Raw genomic sequence first — 27,120 nt, 5'->3', positions numbered from 1 at the left:
GAGTCTATATAATACATGGGTTTCACTTTCTGAAATGAGTGACAAAAAATATTGAACTTTTTCATGATATTCTAATTTTTTGAGATGTACCTGTATTCAGGAAGCTTGTTCCACAGGTGGAGAGGATGAACCTAAAAGGCTGCCTCTCCTTCTGCCTAAGAAAGCTGCTTGACTGAGAGCTGCATCAATCTCTTTCAGGCATTTTCACTCAATGTTTGTTTACTATTGTACCCCAACAAGGCCGCCACGCCTCATAATGTTTAGCGATGTGATGTGAAGCCCCATTGGCCAGGTCTGTTTACATAAAAGAAATCTGAGCCCATTTGGCTTTGCTCTTTATGGGCAAGCATTAAAAATGGAACTATTATGCTAATATATACCAGCCTGCCTGCATAAGACATAAACAGTGCTAGTGTGATGTGCAAAAACTGCTTTAACAAATAGGAAAACAACTCTAATCAAACTTACGAGTGGTTCTGGTTTTCCACACATTTCATGTTAGTGTGCATGTTCTTTAATTGTATAATTGACATAGTTGTAAACACCAGCTTAGATTGTTTCAAGTGTTATTGCTCATTTATTTTCAAGATCAAAATTTTGTGAAATTCGCACAGCTTGATTTAAATATTTTCATGCTTCTTTAATAAGAAAAAATATCTTTACTCTTTGCAAATTATTTACTGACAAATATACCCCTTAAGTAAATTAATTTTGTGAAAATTAACCAAAAAATATTGACTGAATAAATTCAGAACAATTCAAAACTTTTAAACTTAGCATCTGTAGATTAATCTTATACATTTCCTTTCCGTTCTCCAGTGGAACAATCTGATGTTGTGACAAATCTGTCATCAAGAGGATGCTGAGAGCTGTGGGTAATTATTACTGTGAACATAAAACTGTAACATCCTGCCTCAAATGTGTGGAAGAGTTCACTATTAGATTACACTTTGTAAAAAAAAAAAGTTAGGTCCTGCAGCTAGTGTGTAATGAACAATTTCTAACAAGTGATTTTTTTCAGATTTTAAAGATCCACATATTCCCATTTCTCTTGCCCAAAACACTTTTGACACTGTCCATTTCACATTAAAATACCAATATTAGGATTTGTTTTTAAATTCTCACATTCTCTTTCATAACAGAACATTCAAGCAGCTAATAATATTTTGGTGTTTCCAAAAAAATGAAAGAAAGATCACATTTTGGTTGACATTTAAGAGCTTCTTTTCATCCAAAGCATCTCAGAGGCCCATCAAATAAAATTAATAAAACAAACATAAAATGCCTCATTCAAGGTGCAAAGAAAAAAAAATCAGTCATCACTGCATGTCACAAATTATGTAACAACTCGTTTCATAATGACTGAACACTAGAGTTGTGGCTTACACAGAAAGGGGGAGAAATCAGAAAAGAACAGGAACACTTCAGAGCCACTTAGTGACGAAGACCTCATCAGTGAAAACTTCTGTTCACATAGCTGTAAAACTCAAGTGACCATACAGAAAACTGAATAATTCAAGTTTCAGAATTGTCCCTTGACCAGCTTGATCCTGATGGGCCTGCATTCACCAGCCGCATCATCATCCTCCACCCCCCCGCCCCCCGATAGACATTCGGCATCACCAGGGCTACTGATTGGCTGCTTCGCAGGCATCTATCCAGTCACTGTACACATCAACTGGCTCTGACAGGTCTGAGGGGCAGTGGGTTAAGGAGAAAGGGAACTCTTGCCTGGAAAGTAAGATTTTACATAAAAGCACAATCATATAAACATTAGAAATCTTAAAACACCAAAATAAAAACAAAAACTAAACTGAACTGGCTGCTTGTTAGTCACACAACAGATAAGTAGTTTTCCAGATAAAACTGGATTCTTACACAATACACATTTTTATACTTAATAGAAATAAGATCAAGAAATGAGAGCATAGGCACTGGTGGCCTAGCAGTTAGGTTCTGTCCCTGGTGGAGGCTTTCATCCCCTAAGCAGGCGGCTGGGCTCGAAGCCAACCTGCAGCTCCTTTCTCAAGTCATTCCCCATCTCTCTCTCTCTGCTGCTCTGCCACTCATGTATCTAAATAAGGACAAAAAAATCTTTAAATGAAAGAGTCTAATTCCTGCTCTATCTTTTCCACAGTCCTCTATATTAGTGGTTCTCAACAGGTGGGTTGGACTCAAACGCAGGCTGTGGTACTGATGCAGGTAGTCAGTGTGTGCCTGAAAAATGCTGAATAAGAGAGTCTGATGCAGGGTATACATCCATGTATTCAAATGTACTCCATTTATCTGTTTTCTGCAGCAACATTTTCATGCTATAACCAATAAATTACTGTTTTCTCAAGATTTTTACTTATTTACCTTGTTATCCTGAGCTGGTTTTCCCATAATATGTTAATTTTTCAAGATCTCTCAAAAAACAACCACATTTTCCATGTAATTACAGGTAATTGGGTGAAATATGCATGCATGTCCTCCCAGGGATAAGGAGGTGGTGATGGGTCCTGAGGCAAGACCAGATGAGAACTACTGTTCTGTATGAAAATAGATTTTTCTATGGAAGGGTAGAAAGAAAACTAATAAAACAACAACAATGCTATACATTCATCTGTTTTCTACTTAGAATAGGTAGTTGTAACACAGCTTGTTTTTTCTTAAATTTGAATATCTAAACACTCCAGAAGAATTCTTAATTATTTTTCATGTTTCTGGGTTAAAATGCTGAAAAAATAAGACATGAGTGGTTCATTTATATAACAACTGTTATTTTATGAAAACAACAGGCATAATTACTCTCTAGTAACTGTGCTGTGAGAGCCCCCTGGAAGCTGTAGTTCTCTAATTTTGGAAAAAATAATCTTCACTCATGGCACAGTCTTTACCATCTAGTGGTTTAAATAGATTCGGGGTAGTTTTGAAAACCTTCAAGGAAGTTTTTAAAATATTGCCGAGTGGTTCTGAGGCATGAAGTTTCTTCATTAGAGATTAAAGTGTAATCTTATCTTGGACTCTCTTTCAGCCCTGTCAGTGATCTGTTTTCCTGTTGGTTTTCTTTAAGGGGAAATTGTGCTAATTACAGGTAGACATTCAGCAGAGATTTGCTCATGCTTGCTGAGCTTCATAAGTTAGCATTTCTTTATCTGAAACTTTTTCTGTAGTTGTCTGTTCTGAATTTCTATTGGCACAAGTTGCGTTCACATGAAAACAAAATGTTGCATATTAGACAGCTAATTCAAGATGTAGTCAGAGCCACGTCCATGACAACTAAGGATATCACAACTAGGTCATGACAGCTTTATCTGATCCCATCAAAGAAAAGAGGCTAGCTGGGCTATTAGTCACACTTATTTACATTTTCTGTGTATGAAGACAATGAAGACACTTGAGAAAACTATTGTGTTGTATAGTAGTGCTGCATTCAGTGAATTACATGAAAAAGACAGATGTTATTGTACAGAAGATCTAGACGTGCTCTAGGAATAGCAGTTCAAGGCCTGCCTTTTTTATATGAAAATTCATATGTGGTTAAGGATACAGGTGATAGGGGTCTGAAACTCTTCCAGGCAGACTGAGCACGATATTATCCCAGTATTTCTGCTCCTCTCCCTGTTGACAAAAAACAAATTAAACAGCTGTTAACAACAACCTCAGAATATAGTAATTAAAACTTGATCATGATATTCTGGGATAGCTTTAAGGTGACATGAAACGTACATTTTGACGTCACAAGCCTTCTCGTGGTTGCAGAAAGGACAGGTGAACTGAGACTCCAAGTCTCCTGTCATCTTCTTCTTCGGAGGGGGCTTTCTTTTGGACTTCCGTCGACCCATTGCACACACTCAATCGAGTCTAAATGAATGAGACAAAACAGGTGGCTTTAACATGAGGAACATATGCGACACACATCCAGCCAGCAGCTGCCCTAACATACTGTTGACAACCTAAAGTTAGCAGGCTAATGTTAGCCCTCTTGTTGTTGATCTCTAAAGAACAGCAAATGACATGACACAGTTGAAACCCAATTTAAACAGACTTGGTAAGGCAGCATCGTACTATACCTCTACTTTCCGCGGACTTGTAGTAGTAATATGTCAACACGTAAAAGTTAAATGTTGTTACTCGTAGGTGTTGGAGGTTGGAAATACACGTTGTATTTAGGAGGAAACAATCTTCTGTAAGACCCGGCACCAGCAACTGTTCCTGTTAAATGATTGGAGGACAGCTTTTGCTGTATGGCCAGTCATTGGCTGTCTGACACGTCAGTGACGTTGATTGGACGTGACGTAAACACAGTCGACACAGCCTTCTCCCGCGTGGTGGCGACAGAAGCTAAGCCACGGACGCGGTGTTGGCTGTTGCATTCAAAACATTTTGAGTTTTATGTTTAAATTAAACATGACCTTCGACATAATTTTGGAAATATAGAGTTTTTACTTTTACAGACTACCGACGGTAAGACTGTTTTGAGTGGGTTTTGTGTTGTAACTGCATTATTTGGTGCTGCGATATACTATTGAAATACCCAACTATATGAAACCAACAGGTCTAGCTAAACAATTTGGTAATGGTTTAAAGCCACAGAAAGTGATTACTTTATTTGTAACTTTCCCATTCGTGAGAGGTCAACGTGTCCACATTTCAATAAAACAATCAATTTTTAAAGTACAACTTTTAATCTCTTTCTAAGATAATAATTAATTAAAATCTAAGGCCTTAAAAGTCTAAAGAAAGTCTTGTTTTTACAACTGAAAGGTCTTCAGTTGTAAAGGGCGTTCTTACTTAGACGTCATTATCCAGTCTTTGTTTTCTGGCTAATTTACTGTAATTTTGATCATTCTTTTTTGCGTTGCTTAGATTCAGCTTAAGAAATCATGCTAAAATGTGTTATTATAATATGACTGTACGGTGTATTGGTAGAATAGAGGCATTAAATGTGCCAAAACGAATCAAATTGGGATGTTTATGGCAAAAAACGTCTTTGTCCTATACTATTTGATATTTCATAAATAGTGTAATAAATCATGAAATTCAGCCCTAATTTGGTGTACTGAAATGTCTCACATGCCTTCATTTTTGTCCACGCAAAGTGGCATTAATTTTTCTCGGTTCAGTGCTTCAAAAGTTCTGAAGAAGTCTTCAGTTTCATTTTTGTAAGTGTGTGGAAACTAGGGTTGAACGATTTGCAAAAATAATCGAATTGCAATTTTTTTATCCCCAAATATTGCAATTACGATTTAATATGCAACTATTCTTTGGTAAATCTTACATATTTTTTGACAAATTTAAGCAATAAATTATTCCATGAATAAGATCATGTGTATTAAAAACAAGGACATTTTTTCTGGAGCAATTAATCCATAGTAGCATGAATCTGAATCCAGGGGTGCAACAAGCTTTAAGCTATAGAGGAGGTGGCTGGGGTGGGGGGGTCTACCAGCTGACTGCAGCTGGGGTATGACTTTCCTGAAGTAACGTTAGGCTTCATCAGTTTTATTTCGAATGAACTAACTATTTTTGCTCGTGTTGCATATATGATGTCATTTGCTTTGTTTAAGGGCATTATCATTTTCATGTCACTGATTTTGATTTAAAAAAAAAAACATTCATAAAACACAAAAAGGAGGATTTTTGTAAACCATAATAAAAAATTGGCACTTCAATGTTTGCATAATGTGCATAAAGTCTCTGCAGCTGCAAAAGATACATTTATTAAAATGGTATTGACACAAATTTCAAGTTAAAGAAATATTAAAGCTTCTGTGATTTGAAAATTGCAGTTGGCCATATTGCGATTTAATCTAATTTGCAATTAATTGCCCAGCCCTAGTAGAAACACTGGTAGATCTCACTTGCAGAAGTGGATATACTCAGCTGATAAACACAACATGAAAACCCAAAATATTTAATGACTGTTTTGGTGATTTTATCCCATTTCTGTTAATTATTTGTGCTTCTATCATGTGACATGTCCATGTAAATGGTACCTGTTTTAAAGAGTCAAGTCTTTGAGCATTGTTGTATTTCTTTGACAGTACAAAACTGTAAAGCAGAAGATCATTCAAACTAAGAAGGCATGACTATGAATTCATAAACCTGAGTGTTAATAAGGTAACATTCTTATTGTCATGTCGGCTGAAAAATGAAGTTACTGTTGTTGCATGACACCACTTGATTGGATTTTACAATATTTTTCTTATGTAGGAAATGGCTGTGATATGGACTGTAAAGGCAATTGGCCTGGGTGTGGTGGCGTTTTCCCTCAGTTTGGAGCTGTTTGCCTGGCTGGGTCGTAGACTCAGACCTGTAAGGAGCTGCAATGAGGTCCTGTTCTTTCCCTCAGAATTGGCCTGTGTGGAGCGCATCTTCAATCCCACTTCACCTTTGTAAGTAAAGGCGTTAGCTTTCTGGACTAAGAGGAAAGATTCAACAGTTATGATCCCAAATCACAGCTGATTGTTGCGGTAATATTGCCAGCAGTGCAAAACATCACAGAAAACAAGAAGATACTGATGGTCAGTAGTAGTTTAGTCTTATTTTTGAAGTCATTTTATGAAAGCAACCCTCTATATTGGTTGTGATATTGGTAGTCTTTCTAGGCTGGGGTATTATTATTATTTTTTATTTTTTTTTGCAATACAAACACTAAGTTGATACTGTTGAAATGGTGTTGGTGCATGAACAGTTCCTGAACAGATGCTTCTTTTATATACAAAAGAGAAAAACAAATCTGAAGCAAACACAAGATACTTGTGTTCTACAGAAAGGATAAGCTCTCAGTGAAGAAGTCCCTAAAGTCTGTTTAATCCTTAATGTTCGCCTCCACAAGTCAACCTTGCTCATCAATGGGCAGCGAGAAACCAACACTTCACCAGGGGTCAGTTAGTCCCACGACATCTCCAGAGGGCTGAACAGTGATCTCCAGCCACCGAGAGCCACCCTCCTACATGCTAGGTCTTACCACCCACCATGCTAACATGGAGATATTCTTTATCTTACCTACCCTACCACATGGCCATTCCAGCCCAACCAGCATTGCCACCTTTAACAGCTTAGCAAGAGGATGGAGGAAGCAGAGGTAGGGCGAGGTGCACTGGGTCTTGCACTCACCCCTGCCAGACTAGTCTAACACTCCACCTTCCCCTTCTACCTACCCTAGCACAACTTATAATTCCAACTACAACAAGACTACTATTCCTATCACCAACATGACATATGAACTTGTATAAGGAACAAAAGATGATTGATCAAGAACATAAAAAAACTTTTTAAATTGTACAGGCAATTTTTAACTTTAAATTGAGCAATATGTTAACTCTTTAAATAAAAACAAAACAAATTGGCAATTAAATAAACCCTAACTAATGGACACCAAACTAAACTTTCTACAAACTTCTCTACCCCCTTCCCCCAGTGAATCTCCCACAGACTTTTTTAACACATGGATTAATGTGTCAGTCCCATTGGATATTTGAAATATGTGTTTACATGTTGGTATGACTAAAATTGCCCTAAATAAAATGTCTTTAATTTGGACTAACATATCGAGATATGTGATAGGTGACTAATTAACCCTTGCATAAACTTCAACTCAGTCAGACTGCACTGGCCTAGCCGTTTTGTGCATGCTCCACATCCTCCATGCTTGGCTTTGACACAGCCTTTTTTCTGCTAAAATCTAAATTAAAATCTAAAAACCCTAAATTTATTCTTCAAATGTGACATGACCAATGTTTTCTTCACAGTCTGGATATGATAACAGCATATTATAAATATATAGAATACATATATAATCAGATAAATATATATGCTTCTGGATTAGGGTTGTGATGATGCCAGAATTGAAACTATTCAAGTAAAATTCAAATGATCTTGATAGTGGTTTAGATACCACAGGATCAATAATTTAAGTCATATTAGGTCATTTCTTATGTTAAATCAGCAAAAAAGGCAAGTAAAATACTGAAAAATTGATAATGTATAAATATGTAATATATATAAATTGCACAAATGCACAAGTAATATTAAATTCCTTATAAATAAGGACTGGATCTGGATCTCTGAAAAGAGCCATAATTCCCATCACTAGTCTCCTGACTGGCCTTGGCACTTATTTTAGATAAAGCTCCGCCATTAACAATCCAAGACAGCGGTAGCCTGCACAAAAGTAGCACATGTGCACCACACAATTTGTCGCTCTGATTGGCCCGTCATGAATGTGACAGACATAATGTTCCTCCAATCACCTTCTCAAGATTTTTTGAAAAGTCCTGCCCTTCCCAAACATTTTCTATGGGAGCTTTCCCACATGAATGTAAATACATTCATGCAATGGATATGAGTTGATCTGGCGTGTCAACTTAGCAGTATCCTGCCAACAGGGCTTTATGTTTTAAATGTTAGGATCCTTCAATTCTCAATCCACAGACATTAGGGACTGCACAATTCAATCCAATTCCATATCATTTTAAACCCGTAGAAATGGAACGTTTCACAGTATCAGCATTTTACAACCTTATTCTGGATATGTGTTTGTACACAGTGAAGCAGCATGGAGGATTTTAAGGAAACTCTTAAATGTAAGGATATGATGCTGTAAGTCCAAACACTTCTTTTCCCTCTCATTTTCTCCTCTTTCAGCACCTGTCTGTGTTCTTTGCCTCATGATGTCGAGACGTCATTCTCCCGTCTCCTCCGGCACATCCTGTCTGCTTCCTCCTCCCTGGACTTGTGTGTGTTTGCCTTTTCTAACATGGACCTGGGCAGGGCCATACTAGTGCTGCACAGCAAGGGCGTCACCATCCGAGTCCTCACTGACAAGGACTACGCTGCCATCAATGGTTCCCAGATAGGGGTCCTCCGCAAGGCCGGTAAGGGAGACGTGTTGTTTTAAATGTTTCTGTGTTGCCTGACTTTTACAGAGTGACAAATCATCCACTTTCAGCAGCATCCAAAAATAAAGGCTCATGGGTCAGTCATCTTATAAGATTTCTGAAAGTCACACCAACCTTTGTGGGGTCATTATTACTGGCAAATGGAGCTAAAGGTAAAGGAAAGGATGACGTGGATCTTGTCCAACAAAAGGTGCTCACTGTGTGTTCTTGAATCATAAATGTCATTGTCAATAAGCCCTACCCGCTTCCTCAGCAGTGAATAGAGAGCTGATAGGAATTGTCTGTCTGAATGGAGGTTGCCACTACAAGAGCTCCTACGAGTCAGAGTAATCACGCTCTGAAAGCTCTGAAAGATTTTGTGTCACGTGTCACACTCACACTGTCTCTCTTTCTCCCCCAGCCGTCTGCATTTAATGAATTACTGCTAGTGCGTATGGTTAAGTAAGAATTAAGTAAGTACGAAATTGGCAACCAGGCAGTGAATTTCATTAAGCAAAGTGTTTCTAAGAGTTTGTGTATGTTGACTGCAGACCTCACGAGAACCACTTTGGCACCGGGGACAATCAGCTTTTATCCTCAAATAGCTGAATCTGATTGGCACCTGAGCACAGTGTTTGGCTCAGTTTGCTGCTTCTGTTTGTTTTCATACTCCAGGGTTTGCCTGAAAAAACATTTAATCATAAAAGTAATGTTGATGGATGCATGCAAACTCTGAAACTGCAGGGAAGTACTCTTAGAGGATTATTTTTGGGGGACTTATTGTGGTATAGGGTCAAAACTCAACATGCATTAACCTTTAATCACCAGGTACATTAACTCTTCTATTCATCGTTGAACTGAATATTCCAAAAAGCAGAGGGTCACAAGGACATGGTTCTCTGCCTTGAAAATTTTCACTTAAAAACATGTTGCTGGTAATTGTTTTTGTACATTTTTTTCATAGGGCTATGCTCTTACCCTTGCATTAGAGAATTTGTATGTCTAATTGCTGCCAGGGTTTACTCTGCAGACCACTCTAAAAAATTGGTAGACTGCAACCAGACATCAGTTGTCTTTCTAAAGTAAAGCTTCTGTTAGAGCCAATAGAAATCCCTTGTACAGAAATGAAAAGAAAAGTTAAAAAAAAAAAAAACATTAGATTTTTGTCCAGGATCAAAATCAGTACTACTTTTTCAATGACATCGTTTACATCCATATTAATTAAATGTATTTAGTGCACAGCTGTACTCAGCATTATAAGTAAACTAGCATCTTTTGGAGATCAATGAGCTGATAGCAGAAAAATAAAATCAATGCATCATGCAGTGTCTTAGTAAATATATTATTGTACAAGGAGATATGACCTTAAAACGCTTAGAGGAGACGTATAAAGACTCGTGATAGGTTTTTAGTTATGAATCAGAAATGATTATTGATGTCTCTTGAGGACCTTCAATAGCAAACAAGACCCAGCATGAAATCCAATTATTTCTACAGTTATTTTAAGTGGCAGTAAGCAATATGAGCGTTCCAACCCATGGTATTTCTGTGCGTTTGAAGATGATTATGTCACAGCAGAGCATCTAAGGCTCCTCGACAAACTGAGCCTTCATGCTCCATCCATTAGAGGATCCATCCAGTGAATCTTCCATTGCCAAACATCCTAAAGTTGACTGTGTGCCATTTTTTTCCTTTTCCTTATTTTAAACCATTGTTTGTAATCCCAGCCTGACATTACAGTCACAATGTGGCATACAGCATGGAAATACAGACCAAGCATGAGTTAATAAAATACATAAATCAAAAGAAATTAAGGTATTAGAATTGAATAAATTTAGAACAACATAACAAAATCAAAAATCTAATTAAGATTAAGATAAACAGCCTCTACTTCTTTAAATTTAGTTTTGTTTGGTTTGAAAACATTTCAGTATAGTTTGTTCGCTCTTTCATGAAGATAAATAATGGGTTTGCCTGCAGTGGAGCTACATTGTAAAGAGGGTATCATATATCAGCACAGCTATTGTGACATGGTTATGACTTGGAAGCATAACTGTAACGGTGGGTCTGGCTAGTGACACAAATATGGAATACTCTGTAGACTGTCTCATTTTAGTTAAATCTTAGTAAACTATGGAGGCTGGGTCCTTTGCATGCTTTAATCTGAGGCATATGGTGCATTTAAGTCAATCTCTGAACATGGAAATTTCAAGATGCCAGTTTGATACGTCATTCTAAATGACCCCTGAAGTCAAAATTCAGACTTGGAAACTTGAAGGAACCTTGCAGTACAGTACAGCCCAGGGTTACCAACTCCATAACTGAAACGCGATCAGCTTGATGTCATTCCCAGCTCCAACTTTTGAAGTTACTGTAACGCAGGTTCTAGGCAGATGATGTCACGCTGCAGGAGGACACTGCTTTGGGGGGCAAGAAGTGATTTCTGGATGGAGAAGTGCTACCAAAAAGTTCATGTTTTGTTTACCAATATGCCAAGTGTTCAAGGTGTGAAAAAAGACATTCTTAATTCTTGAGCCACTCTTTTTTCCCAGAAGTATTACATAATTCACAAAATACCAGTACATGGACCAGCAATCCAGTTTGTTTGAGTATAATTTTGCCATGGTTCAGCAGATTAAATGATGATCTTATCCATGTATCCTCAGCTGATGTCCATCTCACGAATCTCCAGCTCCACTCATGAGAAAAGCAATGATCAAGATGATTTGGCTCAGCTCAGTAGAGCTGGTGGTTTGGCTCCCAAACCACTCTTCATTTGGTACCAGTTTGGCTTTTTGAATGTGGCTTAAATAACAACAAACAATGGAGGAAAGGAAACTGGCACTTAAACAGGAGCTAGCCGCAGTGCCTCACATTAAAGAGCCGTTTTATAGCACAGGCTCATTCATGAATGGCATATCTTTACTTAGTCTCTTACCCAATAAGGTTTACTTGATCGATAGTATATCACTGTTTCAATAAAAAGCATGTTTGTGATGAAATAGGGTTTTTTTAATATGTAAAAGGGGCTCAGGTAGCCTCTAAGCTCAGTCCAAGACTCCTGTAGACTCATCTATCTTCATCTGACTAGATGAAATCTGTGAAACTGTGGCAAAAATATTACTTACTTTTTGTAAAGTCTAGGGACCGTATTAAATGTATGTAGAAAATCCCTGGGGATAATTGCAGCGTACATGTCAATTAAGAACTGTGAAATACTAACTTTCCTCTTTTCCAACTTATTCCTAATGGCTGTTTCCCATTTTCTGACCCCCAGCAGACATTCAGGATCACGTGATTACAAACAGCCTATCTTATACAAGTCTTTTTTGCAAGTTTGCAGCTTGACTGTTGTCAAAAAAAAAATTTGTTCTCACTGTGTCTCTGTGATTGGTTAGTAACTTGCAAATTATTCCTGACTGGTTGTTTGATTCAGTCACAAAAGATAATTTAAAAAAATGGAAGTTGGTCTCTCACAGACACTGATCAGACTTAATTTTTTTAACACAACATTTCAGTTTAATATCGACTGTGACATGCAACGGACAAAGTGGGTTATTTTAACAAAAATTCCAGTGATTAATTTACACTGTAATTTAAATATCTAAGACTGCTGCCAAGGCGTAGGTGTCCGATGAAATGAATAATAGCACACTGTATTTGACGGTGGAAAAAAAGCCTGAGAGATTTGTTCAGAGAAGAGATGAGAGGAATTGCTTAGTCTACAGGGGGCACCAAATCAACACACACCTACATTTCTCACAAGAGCTTTAAAAAGACCCTTAATCAACATTGATTATTTATTTATTTTTCATTGATGTATGTAGAATTTTGGCTTTTTCCTAATTCCAGCATTTCCTCTTCCTCTCCCATAGAATCAGGGAGAAAACTATGCTTGTGAGCATTTCATAAAATAATAATGCAGTGAGTTTAAAAAGTCTCTGCAGTTCTTGTGGAGAAATTTAAATACACTTTATTATTTAACACAACACAACTCCTAAGCTTAGGGCAGCGCAGTTTATTAGGGAATATTTGTATCTGATTAATCTTATCTCTTGAATGAGAGTAGGGTTTAATGGTCTTGAGTTAACACTAAAAATAATAGAGCAGATAAAAACATCTCTAAGTACTGAAGAATATTCTATCTTCCCCTTCTGGTCATCAGGGATCTGTGTGCGCTGTGACGTGGGCTCCGTGTACATGCATCACAAGTTTGCAGTGGTTGACGGCCGGCTGCTCATCACAGGCTCCCTCAACTGGACGCTGCAAGCGGTGCAGGGCAACATGGAGAACATCATCATCACTGATGAGCCGGATCTGCTCCATCCATTCATCAAGGAGTTCAACAGGTTATGGGTGCTCAATGATCCAGCTCAACACCACAGACCAGCTCACTGCTAAAGTTAATTACTGATGAGTTGGGATCAGTGTGGACTCAAAGCTCTTGAACTTTGAGGTAGACTGTGTTCTTTAAAATAATTGTATTTAGTTCAGACACTTAAGTAGCCACATAATTTAACATTTTCTTGTTTCTCTGTGGAGTTGTTCAAATGACGTTTCATGGCAGGCTTTTAAACTGTTTACATCAGAAAAACAAAAACCTGATTTGACTTAGAGTAATGTGACTTGCCAGGTTAGGTGTTGTTTTTTCTTATTTACCACAGAGCTAATGGCCTGTAGTTGTTTGTAGTTGAGAATGCGGTAAAGATGTGATCACATCTGCATTGTAACTTTTCATTTCCTAAGAAGATACTTCTGTTTGTGTTAAGAAAACTTAAAGAAAAACTGATTTTAAAGAAAAGTTAATTTTTTTTACATTTGTTAAGACTGACGGGGCTTTTGCCATTATTTGATTTGATAGCTGGAGAAAGACTGGAATTATTGGGAAAGACATACCCCAAACAGTGTGAGGACTGGGATTTGATTCTGTGACTGACTTGTCTAGAGCTGTAGCTTCTGTATATGGGCGCCTGCACAACCAGCTGAGCTAACCAGCACCCAAATTATCATATTTGTTAAATTAGATCAAAGTAATGACCCTTTTGATGGTCATTATGTTATCAGCAACGTATTACATGCTGCATTTCCTTTTTGAAACAAGGGATAATCCAGGATTGTTATAGTCTTGAGAAATAAGAGATTATCTGGACTAGTTAGGAATTTGAGTTTGATGCCAAAAATTGAACAAACACGCCTCAGTTCACCTCATACAGCATTAAAAGTAGGTTTTAAATCCAGAGTATTATTTTGGGTGTGCCTTTGTGGTTTCAGGCGCTATTATGTTAGTCAAGCACCAATAAAAACTTTTCACTCTGCAGTTTTGGCAGGTCTGCTGCATCATTGCCCTGCAGCTGTAGTTTTCCCTCCTGCTCTGACATGAAAGCCCTTGCAGCATGCTGGTATTCCCACAGCTTTAGTAATAATATAAACATTTTTAGGATTGAAAAGCCAATTGAAGTGGATCTGGTTTTGACATGATGAACATACCTTGTTGCATGACTACCCCTACAGTCAGGCTGATGCCTGTTGATAAGGCCCGAACTGGTTTGTCTGACTGGAGTATTTTAGTATTTCAGCAGTTCAGATGTTCACCGTATTAAATGAGAATGTCAGACTTAAGAAATCAGCTGCTATATTTTATCCATGGTGTTTAAGTGACCGATAAAACTGAGAGGTCATGAGTTTGGATGCGTTACTCGTGCGGAACGCCTTCCTCATTCATCACATACTAGTTCAGTGTAAAAGCTGCGTTAGTTATGCGGTGAGTTGTAACGGTACCGGAAATAGAGGAATTTCACCATCATACTAAATGAAAGGCAGAACCAGGTTTAACTCAAAAAGCAGTACAAGCAAGGTTTATTTTCTGAAACGTCAGTGACCGTTTTTATTGACAAATTAAAACAACTGCATAGTCTGACTTCAACCTTATTGCCCAAATTTAGTACACCATGGCGTCTAAGGTTGTCTTATTTTGAAACTCTCAAAAGGAAGTGCTGCGTATGTTCTCCTGCTTCCTCGATAATGGTCTCGGAGTGTTTTTTTATACATTGTATGGGTGGGAGTCCCGGTGACAGACACATGCAGAGAGTGGAGATCCGGGAGCGGAGCGCCTGAAAGGAGCGCCCGACAGCTGCGCACAGCCATCGCCTTTCAGGTTGAGGTGAAAGATCGCGAAAAGGACAAAGGATACATATTCACAATCTACAACCAAGGTAAGAAAGAATTACTACAGTTTTAACATAGAGGAGAGGGTTTATTTAGGTGTCATTAGGTTAAATTTTGCTACCGTATGGTAGCACAGGACGCAAACAAGGCTTTTTACCTTTAACGCCTTATCATAAAGCGTTTCTCTGTGTGATTTCGTTTTCTCACAGCTTGTTTCTGATTGTAAAATGAATAATTAATTCGTGGTGTCTCAACAAGTGTTTTTGACCCAATGCGTTTAAACAGTAGCCTAAGTTATCTTTTGAAGTACACACCCCATTTCTTCCGACTATTTCTAAAAACTCCGGCGACTTCAGAGCAAACAGATGTTAACAATTTCCTCATAAAGTCACAGATTAAATTCTGAAGTGTTTTATTTGCATGTGGGACGATCTGTTTTCTTCAGCTAAAGTCAATACATCCCTTGTTTCCCACCCAAAACCGAGTTTGTAAGCGGCTCGTACATGATTGCGGTACGCATGCGCAAATATTGGTATTTTGCTGAGTGAGTAAAGCAGCACGCCGGCGGCCAGTCCCCCTTTATGATCTTGGAAGCCTATTGCTGAGCTGTTCTCTAGAGAGATGCCAGCAATCAGGGAGGAGAGTAAGACTGCGGGGGAGGGGGGTGAGGAGGAGGTGAGGATGTGTGGATGAATGGAGGAAGGGTTCAGCCCCCTTATGATGCAGAGAGGGAAGGGGGAGTGTGGACTGGGACAGAGAGAGGTGAGATAGGAATGGATTATGACAGGAGGGATGCAAAGATGGATGGATCCAACAGAGAGTAAAGGAGGACAAATGGTTGTTTGTGTGTGAGTGTGTGGTTTAAATGGGTGTGTCAGTGGGTCGATGGATGGTGAGATGGGTGATGGATGAAACATACAGAGAGGGCCCCTCCCCCGCTGCTCAGCATCCACTGATCCCATAAGTTTTAAATGGTGAAACCATGTGAGTAATGTCCAAAGGGAGAGCACTGGTTGACTAATAGAGGGAGAAAGAGTGGAGGGAGCATGCCCAGGCTATGATTCATGGCACAGGATGAGAGCCAAGAGGAATAACAGTAGGCAGTGGACCATTTTTCAAACAACACTTCTATTTACCAACAAGCATCTGCGCAGCTATTAGAGGACATTTTCAGACATGTGAGTGTTAATCTGAACTCTGAAATAGCAGAGATTCCTCACTCTGACAACTGAACACACAGGCACTGTCTTTCTTAAACATTTTCCCAGAAATCCAAACCCTCTGTCTCTTAAAAAACAAACAACAAGCAAGGAAAGCCAGTAACACAGTGGAACCTTATTACTGCAGATAAATGCTTACTCCTGTAAATTTGTGTGTGGGGGTGTGTGTTTGTGTGTGTGTGTGTGGGGTGGGGGGGGGGTGTTATGCTTAAACTGCATATCTCATCAGAGCTGGTGATTTACCAGCTTATTCTTGTTTCTCGGTGCAGATTCTATTGAAGTAAACTGAGTTAACCTTTCTTCCTCTTGCTGCACAGGTTGTATATTTTCTTCACTTTTCAGTTTTAAAATATTTTATTGGAATTTTCAGTAAAGTATTTAAAACAATGAGTACAGTACAAGACACACAAATGTTTAAAAGTTTACATTCATACACTATTCCTAGCCAAGCAGGAAAGGTCTCTGTGCTTTTAGATAAATATGGCACAGTGCCAACAAAGGACCCCAGATTCTTTCAAATTCGTTTTACGTTAGGCTTGTGTTGAACAATATTTCCAGTTGTATGATAGTATGTCCTTTATCCAGTGTGAGAAGATAAGTGGTTAGGTAGACTTCCAAGTGAGGAGAATATGTTTTTTAGCAACCACCATTCCCATGTCCAGAGCAATCTGCATGTCATGTGCCAGTTTTAAAGTCTCTGCAGAGCATCCAAAGAGAGCCAAGCTGGGGTTGGGCTGAATGTCTTTGTAACAGGCCTTTGGAAACACTCAGAGATTGAAAAATTACACAACACAGGGCAAAACCAAAGGAGATGTGCTAGTGAACTTTCAGACTTTGCAGACTGGCAGACTTAGACCTGTCACATATAGAAGACACTGATGGAAATACATGATTAAGTTTTGTCTGGGAGTAATACAGTCTATGCATCACTTTAAACTGGATTAGCCAACAATGTGAGTTGACAGAACAATCCTCAAATTGTCATATTGTTCCTTTTTAAATAAAGTAAATTCTATACCTGGTATTGATTGGTTAATTGGTTTCCTTATGGACATGATAGCCATTTCCCAGAACCTCTTTTTTTAAAAATTTTTTATATATATTTCAGCACATTTTGTGGCAAATATTGAGTTCCTTTAGATAGACATAGAGGTGCTAATTGTTGTATTTTTTTCCTCCAAGAGTTTCTCTGATAAAGAATGTTAGCAATAAGATTTTTTAGAAAAATATTGCAGTGAGCTGATTGTCTGCATTTGGCAACTTCTGTCTGAGAATTGCCTGTTTCTTTTTGCATAATATCAAGATTTCATCATGTCTTTTGACTTTAATATATTTTTTTTGTAAGGAAAGCATTGAAAAAATGTTTTATCATGTAACATGACATATCTCCAGAAGCCAAAGTCTGTGAAGAAGACAAAAGTTTGAAAAAGCCTTGTGGTGTTAAAACTGGAAGCAAGATATTTATTTAAGAGAGCATGACATATAATGAAGGCTAAATGTTTGCAAACCAAATACTAGAAAATATTTAGTTAATTCTTCCTGAACAGTTTTGCATTTATTTTGTGTCTCTGTGTTGTATATGACTGTTTTTCTTGTGGCTTTTTTTCTTATATCTAAGTCATTTTTTATTGTTCATAAAAGAAATTAAAACTTCCTTAACACTGTAAGACTCGCTAAACACACATTGGCCCAAAAGCACAAACAGGTCCAGTCATTAGTTAACGGATGTCAAAGTGAGGGGGCTGCACAGGAACTGGTATCCTAAGCAGTTGGGGATTTGGTGCCCTGTTTAAGGGCACCTTGGCACAGCAGTGCTAAGAAGTAAACTGGTACCTCTCCAGGAATCAGTTCCAGTTTCTGTACTTGGTCCAAACCATGACTTGAACTTGCAACCCTCCAGTTTCCAACCTAAGTCCTTACAGACTGGGCTGCTGTTCTCTGAGTGTTATTATTAAGGGCTCATTTAAAGTTTATTTTAATAATCAGTTGATCTGTTAAGCTTTTTTTTCATTTAATGAATTGTTTGTTTGAAGTGCTTAGTTAAATTGAGGGAAAAACCTACCCCATATAATAGGTTTCTAGGGCCCAGGATAACAACTTCAAAGTCTTGTTGGTTTTTTTTTAAACAAATAATGAAAACTGAAATATATTTAATTAACAAAGTCATGAACCAAGAAGAAACAACCTCGGAGAAAACCACAAAAAAATCCCCTTTTCTTTGATTAATCAATCATCAATAAAAGTTGTTAAAACATCTTCAAATATTTTTTTGTCTGATACTGTCTCAATCTAAGATTAAAACTAATGCTTCTAAAAAGTGAAAGATCTGGTCAGAGAGAAGAGCAGCTATTTCTTTAGAGTTGATTTTAGAGGACCCTGGGTAGGGCGGGGGTTGGTGTGAAATGAGGCCATTAAATTCACAGGGGCTTTTTTTTTGGTCTCATTTCAAATGCATGGTCTTTTTTAAGTAAGTTTTACTATCTTACCACTTTTGAGGTTACAACTCTGTTTTAGAGCCCTAACTCTTCTCTTGTCCTGCTTCATCAAAAGATGGCTTCAGCCAGAGATCCAGCAGCCGGTCCAGAGCAGAGAGATGCAGCCGACCAAAACTTTGACTACATGTTCAAGCTGCTGATCATCGGCAACAGCAGCGTGGGAAAGACCTCCTTCCTGTTTCGCTTTGCAGACGACTCCTTCACTTCAGCCTTTGTCAGTACAGTGGGCATCGACTTCAAAGTAAAGACCATCTACAGGAATGACAAGAGGGTCAAACTACAGATCTGGGTAAGATGAAGAAAATCAGACATTTACTTTATATATACAGAACAAGCATTGTGATTTAGACATCATTGAATAAGTCAATGATGGGGAAGGCCAGAGTGGGAAATCAGCACCCGCTACCAGTGTGGTGAATTTGCTTAACCTACCAGCGACTGGGGCAGGTAAATAAAAGTAACATAAGAGAAGGATTTTATGATGGTAAACCGCATAAATTGAGTCGTGGTTTGCTTGCTCCTACTGACTTCATGATCAGACCTACACCTTCACTGACCAAAGAGCGATGCCTCCTCCTCCGTGTGTCAGAGCTGCTGTCAAATGTTTAGTCGGCTGTGTGCTGGGCCGGTTTGACTCAATATCATATGAGTAGTACTGCAACTGGTGTATCTGCTAAAAGTGTTTTTAAATTGATTTTTTACTCATCTTAAATCATCAAAAATATGTAATTTTAGCAAGTCTCATTTAATTGAATAATCCCTAACTTGAATAATATAAATCTTAACTATTACATCATACCTCATTACATTATATTGATCATTAAAATAAGGTGGCTGATAAAAAAGTTAGTGGCTGGTAGATTTTTAAGTCCACCAGCTTCAGTGGAAGGTTGGCAAAAAAGAGCAGATAATATTTTCCCTTTTCAGAATATATCAGGGAAACAAAATAAAGGAATAAAAAGGGACAGAATGTTCCTCAAAAAAGACAGACATGTATCCTGGGATAAGATTAGTTTTAACATTTTCAAATAATGCTTTAGCTCTATGTGCCTTCATTAGATGGGCTATTCTTTGTGAAATAGGGAAATACACTCACTGTATAAATACAAGATGCTTTAAGTATTGTTGTAGATCACTGATCTAATCATTTTAACAAAGATTTTTTTGATTCATAAATCTTTTTGGGCCTTTATTTGCCCCTAAACAGTGAAAAACTATATGAATCAGATTTTATTTAAAACCCAGATATATTTAATTGTATAAAGTGGGTTAGGGCAAAACTCACCCCTCTCCAATTTATAACAAAGGATTCCTTAAAGAAATATAATCACCTTGAACCAAGTTCATCTGCAAAAAAATTACTGAACAGTTTATTTGGTTTAGAAAATAAATGCAAACACTTTCTATCTCTCAGCCATATGCTGAATATCCTTCCAGTTTACAATCCATAATCCATCCCTAGGTGGCATAAAATATTCACCATCGGCTGCAGTGATCTTTACTGTGAAAGAAAATGCTTTAAACCTCTAAAATCCACCTGTATTGCATAAATAATTTTGATTGGCCAAATCCAAACCAGGACAGTTGGAAATCTGTCTGGACTGGACAGTCACCAGATGGAAACCAGACACATCTGCCAGAACAAAACACAACCTCCCAGGTTTGACTGGTTCCAGATGGAGTATAATCGTCTTATCAGACTGAAAAATACACCATACCATCATAGCTGTAATGCCCTCATCAGTTATTTGACATTTAGACATCAAAAATGTAAATTGTGCATCATTGTTTCCTTGAGTCTAAAGTGACAGAGAATTGAAATGCTAACCTTTTCCATCAAAGCGTCCAAAACCCCAATATTCCTAAATCACAGTCATAAATTAGAAAGAAAAGGAGTACTTATATTTAAATAGCTGGAACCATTAATTAGCCTACCTCCACAAAAAGAAATATCAAAGGATCATTGCAGATTCAATTTTTATTTGGTTCAAGAAGAGGAGGAACAGGCCAGATGAAAAATTAAAGCTATATTATGTTCACATAAAACACATCCACAATAAATCAGCAAAATAGAATGTAAAGTTCTGTAGCCACTTTAATTTTAAAAGCAGTAATTTCCTTGCGTTAATGAACAGAATTAACTTTAGTTGAGCAATTCTAAAACACAGATTTAGTTGGTAATTCTTTTGAAAACATTATCACACAATGCTTTCTGTTTACCCTCATCCTGATGTGTAGTTTGGCCTCTTACAAGCCGCTGCCTGTCATGGATGTGGCACAGAGTAATCTTTCACACTCCGCAGTTAATGACAGTTGATGGTTAACATCGTTTCCAGACGGCAGTCTTCATGAAAGATGCATGGGTAGGAGCTACCGCAGCTGAATGTGCTTACTGCGTAGGCTGACACCCAGGACAGATCTATTACTGAATGCAAGTGGAGGGCGAGGACTCACCCACAGCACTCCTGTTAGATGAAAGTAATAACCTTTTGTAGCTTTAAATATTCAGCATAGCAGGCCTTTCTGCTCAGCTTAACAATGATACAGTTGCATACATTTACACAAGGAAAGTGCAGAGTAAAGTTTTATTGGCTGCTGGACCACTTGAATGGGTTTCATGGGGACTGTAGTAAAAGCTCATGCTGTGATTCTCACAGTATGGTCTCTGTTAGATTAACTGTAGGTCATTTTCCAGACATAAGTCTCCATCTGCATGAATTTAATATTGCATATAAACCAGCCCAACCCTTTTTTCTCTATGTATTTTAAATGGATCTGCATCAGTTGTGTGTAAATGCTTAACCTGTTTCTCATGGAGCATAAAGAACAAAAAATAATATCCTCAGAGTTTATTTTTGTCCTTCAGGCTCTGCCTCAGAGCAGATCCTTGTGTATTTACTGGGTGGAGTCACATCAGCACATGGTGGGAGACTTTAACTTCTGTTTTAAGCGAGTTAATGATTCACCTTTTCCTCTCAGGACAGCCAAGTTGACCATTTGTTTTTGTCCCTTCAGAATGTATACATATTTCTTGATTTTCATTTAATCCATGAGCTTGTTTTGTGTAATTGTTTGTACTTATAATGAGGATCACACTGCTTACGTTGGAGTAATGCTATTTCCTGTTTTTAGTCGAAGTCCGTTTGTGTTCTGTTAATTCTTGTCCCTTGAGATCAGGATGTGTGTAAAACAATTTAATTCACTGATATAATAAGATAATTTTTTTCATAATCTTTCTGTTTTTATTATACTGACACTGAGGATTAATTTTCCATTGTTTACAGGACACAGCAGGGCAGGAGCGTTACCGGACCATCACTACAGCCTACTACAGGGGAGCCATGGGATTTCTACTAATGTATGACATCACAAGTCAGGAGTCGTTCTGTGCTGTACAGGACTGGTGGGTACACCTTCAGTTCATACTGTTAATGGCTCCGTTATCTGATATGTAAAGGTTTATGCAAAGCTTTGTGCCAAGTTACTTTGAGTCTTTTTTTCAGTGGTTTGTAAGATTACAGAGACACTACATTTTTGTTATGAGTTACAAATGTGTTCCTCATTTTACATTTCATTTGTTATGTGTGCAAACTTTCAAAAGTTTTCAATTTTTCACAGACATTGTAACGTATTTCTCCATGGAAATCGAAGATCTGCTGTACAGAAAACCTCATAGAAATTAGACATGGTAACCTAAGTAGTTAAAAATACCAACCAAGGAATGCATATGGTTATGTGCAGCTCTTTCCCCTCATTTAGTAAAGTTTATTCCAAAAGATGTACTTTTTAGGGTGGGGATCTCAGTCTAACTGATACAATTCAATATAAAACAATGCCATACAGTCCGAAGTCCATGATTCCCTATGGCACCACAATCAGAATCTACAAATATGATATATTTCAAGGTAAATTTATAATCACAGATCATAATATCAGATTAATTTAAGAATATAAAATACCCCTCTAAAGGAATTAGTGTAGAATTATTGTATTCATTTACTACAGTTTGGTTTCATTGTCACCTCTTGTCATGCTCCATCTCTCAACTTCTTTTCACTGCTGTCAGGCAGTGACGGTCCCCTTGACCCCTTCCTCTTTTACTTCTCTATCAGTGCCTTTATCGGCTGGTCAATTTCCATTCACATTTCCCTCATTCATATTAAAAGCACGACTGCGAGGAGTCATAAAGTAGTGATACAGCGAGTCATGTTGTCAAAGAAATGTATTTAGAGGTGCAGCAGAAAAGGACTTAAACACTGAACTACATAGTGGGTTAAACAAAAGTAATTCTTGCAGATGTTTCAGTCCATCTTTGTCTTTCAGGACAGTCCAAGATGGACTAAAACATCTGCTGCTACACTTTCTGTTGTCTTTTAGCCCACTTTATTCTGAAATAGTGTTTCCCAACCTTTTTCCCTTAAAGCCCATCCACTTGTATCATAGGCAGATGTCTAGTACGATGATCCCTGTGTCAGATTGGCTTGCCTGTCAGACATGACAGACTACATAGAGGAATGCCATCAATCATTGCCACCAATGTGATGAAATTGTAAGGAAGAGGGCAGGGCTAGTTTACACCCAGACAGGGGACTGTAAATAAATATTCTGTATTTACTGTACTATACTATATTTGATTTTCTAACCAAATGTTATGATGAATGATAAGCTAGCTTGATGTGAATACTAACAGCTGTTGTCGTGGCAATTTCTTGTCAACATTTCTTTTTCATTGTCATGCTTGTCCTTCTATGACACATCATAAAGGCAGGGACTTTGTTGTCACAGCTCAGCAAACGTTTCCTCTGTCTTGTTGTCACACCTTACAGCACCGACTTAATCACTCTTCTTCTGTTTCCATTTGGTTTGTTTACATTTGTGACGTGCATGCAGAGTGCTCTTTGCTCTTATTGGTTAACGTGACTGACGTCAGGGATCAAATAGAAGACAGGACAACATGCCAGACTTTCTGTCAGAAGGTAATGGGATGTCTCAGATGTGCTCTGGATTATTGTTCACCATGACTCGCTACATGTGATGAAACAGGCTCTAAAACCCTGTGACTGTGGAATCAGGCTACAGTCATGTTGAAAACATGTAGGCTGAACTTGGCTTAAGGAAAACTAAGATGCCCCCCATACTACCTTGACAAATAGGTAATACAAGACCATCAAAAATCAATATCAGATTTAATTTTCTTCATTAAAACAAAAAACCCCAATAAAATAGGCCTTCACACATTTCTCTTACTTCAAGAGCTTTGTATAAAATATTTAATAAGGTGTTTGTCAAAAATTTGAGTAAAAAGGTGCAGATCTCATTTTGATGATCTAAGAGCAGTCAAAGTCTTGTGCCCTCCCGCAGGAGTCTAAACTGACACGCCAGATGGATTTGTTTCACATATCTATCTGGAAAACCACTCATACACAGCGTTTGAGAAAGGGCAGAACCTTTGAAAAAAAAAACTCAGAGGGTGATTGGATGAACGTTCTGTCTGCCACATCTTTACAGGCCAATCAGAGCAACAAACACGTGATGTAGCCGCTATCAAGCTGCGCCCCTGTCAAGGACTAAACTCCATGGGAACTGCATAACGCGAACCATGGCGTCTGTAGACATGTCAGTACACGACTTTTGTCGTTTTTGAAAAGAAAACAACTGAATGCTGTTCTTTGTTCTTCCGTTAATGAAGAAATGTCCTCAAGTTCTGATAAAACCGGCACATCCACACTAATGTCTTCTGCTATACTTGCACCGGTCTTTGGTTGCTGCTTGCATACGTAATCAGCTACTTAACGCAAAACACCTGCAAAGGTTTCCTCAGTCTTTAAATGGTCTCTCAGTCTGGGTCAGTTGGCTACACAATCATGGGGAAGACTGCAGACTTGACAGATGTCCAGGAGAAAGTCATTGACACCCTCCACATGGAGGGTAAGCCACAAAAGGTCATTGCTGAAGAAGCTGGTTGTTCACAGAGTGCTGTATCCAAGCATATTCATAGAAAGTTGAGAGGAAGGAAACAGTGTGGTAGGAAAAGGTGCACCAGTATAAGGGATAACTGCAGCCTTGAGAAGACTGTCAAGCAAAATCCATTCAAGAATTTGGGGGGAGCTTCACAAGGAGTGGACTGAGGCTGGAGTCAGTGCATCAAGAGCAACTACGCACAGACGAATCCTACACATGGGCTACAAATGTGGCATTCCTCGTGTCAAGCCATTCCTGAACCAGAGACAACATCAGAAGCGTCTTACCTGGGCTGTGGAGAGAAAGAACTGGACTGTTGCTCAGTGGTCCAAAATCCTCTTTTCAGATGAAAGTACATTTTGCATGTCATTTGGAAATCAAGGTCCCAGAGTCTGGAGGAAGAGTGGAGAGGCACAGAATCCAAGTAGCTTGAAGTCCAGTGGGAAGTCTCCACAGTCAGTGATGATTTGGGCTGCCATGGCATCTGCTGGTGTTGGTCCACTGTATTTTCTGAAGTCCACAGTCAACGCAGCTATCTACCAGGATTTTTTAGAGCACTTCATGCTTCCTTCTGATCACAAGTTTTATGGAGATGCTGATTTCATTTACCAGCAGGACTTGGCATCTGCCAAAGGTACCAAAAATTGGTTCAATGACCATGGTGTTACTGTGCTTGATTGGCCAGCAAACTGGCCTGACATGAACCCCATAGGGTTAGAGGAAAATGAGAGACATCAGACCCAACAATACAGATGACCTGAAGGCCACTATCAAAACAACCTGGGCTTCCGTTACACCTGAACAGTGCCACAGGCTGATCACCACCATGCCACATTGCATTGATGCAGTAATTCATGCAAAAGGAGGCCCAGCCAAGTATTGAGTGCACAGAAATTAATTTACTTTTCAGAAGCCGAAATTTTGGGTTTTCATTATCTGTAAGCCATAATCATCAACATTTCAAGAAATAAAGGCTTGAAATATTTCCCCCTATGTCTAATGAGTCTATATAATATCTAATATCCCTTTTTCAAAGTTAAATACGTTTTAATCTTTAAGAAGAAGTTTTCATGCATTAAAAATACTCATAATTTTCATGTCATATTTTGCACCCAGGGGATTGATGTCTAATAATATCATATTTGTTAGCAATTTGTATTAAATGTGAATTTGCAAACTGACATGAGTAACTTTACATGTCAAACAAATACAGTGAGGCAAAAGGTAAAATATTTCCCTCTGGGAGTAAAATTGAAATACTTAGTTTAGTATAATAGACTTCTAAATTTCTCCTCCAAAGATAGAGAGTTACTGCAGGAATTATATCTATGGTTATAAAATTGTTTTGTGCTGTTGTTTCAGGGCAACTCAAATTAAGACATACTCATGGGGCAATGCTCAGATAGCGCTGGTTGGCAATAAACTGGACTTGGAGGAAGACAGGCAGGTCTCCACTGAAGATGGACAGAGACTGGCTACAGAGCTTGGTCAGCACACAAACAAGCATACACTTTTATTACATACTCAGCAGGAACACACACATCATCATAACCCATCTCTCTCTCACTCTCTGTTCAGGCTTTCAGTTCTTTGAGGCCAGCGCTAAAGACAACATCAACGTGAAGCAGGTCTTTGACAAGCTGGTAGACGTCATCTGTGAGAAGATGAACGAGACCCCCAACGGAGAGGCCGGTCAGACAGCCAATCACAAAGGAGCTGACCTGAGTGAAAAGCCCCGCGTCAGCCAGGGGGGCTGCGCCTGCTGATAGCTGACAGTGGAAACACACAAAAAGCCTGTTAAAAGTCAAACACACATATACATTCAGATTAACTGTAAGATATCTGTCATTGTGAATGTACTTTAACTTATGTTACTGCAATACTGTTAACTGTACTGTACTGTACTGTTACTGTTGACCCCCCTATCTTTATCTTTTACCTTTTCATCAGTATTTCATGGCTGTCTGAATGTGACTGTTACACTGAGATGCCAAAGAGCTGCTGTGCCTTTCTCCCCCGAACCTCCTCTGTAGCATTTCTTTACTGGTGAATGTACAGCACCTGTTGCTGTTGAGTCTGTCAGTGAGAGACAGCAGCCAAATCAGCGTGGCATGATTTTCTTGAGTCGTGCTGCCCTCTTGTGGGATTTTCATGTTAAAACATCACTGTGACTTGACCACATACTGTGCAGCCTTTGATTTAGTACTGCTGCTGAGGGACAGGACTCCTGACTGCTCAGTACAAAGTCAAACCTACTTGAAAGGTGCTGCGTCATTCCAGGTATATGCTCAGAGTCCTTAAGAGTAATTATCACAGATCTCCTTTGCTTTTTATTTATATTTTCTGTTGTTGCTTTCTTTTTGTCTTTTTTTATGATAAATGCAAGTTCAATTTCTGAGTCACCAGATTTAT

The 27,120-nt window shown here is 38.4% G+C and overlaps 3 protein-coding genes across 4 annotated transcripts; 2 read left to right on the top strand and 1 right to left on the bottom strand.

Moving 5' to 3' along the window:
- Positions 1 to 224: 224 nt before the first annotated feature.
- elof1 (ELF1 homolog, elongation factor 1) lies at positions 225 to 4,196 on the bottom strand. Its single transcript, XM_041786259.1, has 4 exons — positions 4,056 to 4,196; positions 3,712 to 3,846; positions 3,533 to 3,603; positions 225 to 1,693 (listed from the first exon to the last, which is right to left on the bottom strand). The coding sequence occupies exons 2-4, from the start codon at positions 3,825 to 3,827 to the stop codon at positions 1,629 to 1,631; spliced, it is 252 nt and encodes an 83-aa protein (XP_041642193.1). The 5' UTR covers positions 3,828 to 3,846; positions 4,056 to 4,196; the 3' UTR covers positions 225 to 1,628.
- A 94-nt stretch (positions 4,197 to 4,290) lies between these two features.
- Positions 4,291 to 14,184, top strand: pld6 (phospholipase D family, member 6). 2 transcript variants are annotated; one of them, XM_041786256.1, is made up of 5 exons: positions 4,291 to 4,449; positions 6,030 to 6,105; positions 6,199 to 6,380; positions 8,635 to 8,864; positions 13,033 to 14,184. In XM_041786256.1, the coding sequence occupies exons 3-5, from the start codon at positions 6,202 to 6,204 to the stop codon at positions 13,266 to 13,268; spliced, it is 645 nt and encodes a 214-aa protein (XP_041642190.1). In that variant the 5' UTR covers positions 4,291 to 4,449; positions 6,030 to 6,105; positions 6,199 to 6,201; the 3' UTR covers positions 13,269 to 14,184. The 2 variants fall into 2 exon arrangements, with proteins under 2 accessions (XP_041642190.1, XP_041642191.1); XM_041786257.1 differs by lacking the exon at positions 6,030 to 6,105.
- A 750-nt stretch (positions 14,185 to 14,934) lies between these two features.
- LOC121507892 (ras-related protein Rab-3D-like) lies at positions 14,935 to 27,115 on the top strand. Its single transcript, XM_041784269.1, has 5 exons — positions 14,935 to 15,079; positions 18,803 to 19,036; positions 22,032 to 22,150; positions 26,071 to 26,195; positions 26,287 to 27,115. Exons 2-5 carry the CDS (start codon positions 18,803 to 18,805, stop codon positions 26,472 to 26,474), a joined length of 666 nt encoding a protein of 221 aa, XP_041640203.1. The 5' UTR covers positions 14,935 to 15,079; the 3' UTR covers positions 26,475 to 27,115.
- Positions 27,116 to 27,120: the final 5 nt, after the last annotated feature.

This window comes from Cheilinus undulatus, linkage group 4 (assembly GCF_018320785.1).
Source record: "Cheilinus undulatus linkage group 4, ASM1832078v1, whole genome shotgun sequence".
NCBI classification, from domain to species: Eukaryota; Metazoa; Chordata; class Actinopteri; order Labriformes; family Labridae; genus Cheilinus; species Cheilinus undulatus.
Note: the sequence above shows the minus strand (reverse complement) of the source record. Positions and strands in the feature narration are given on the sequence as shown.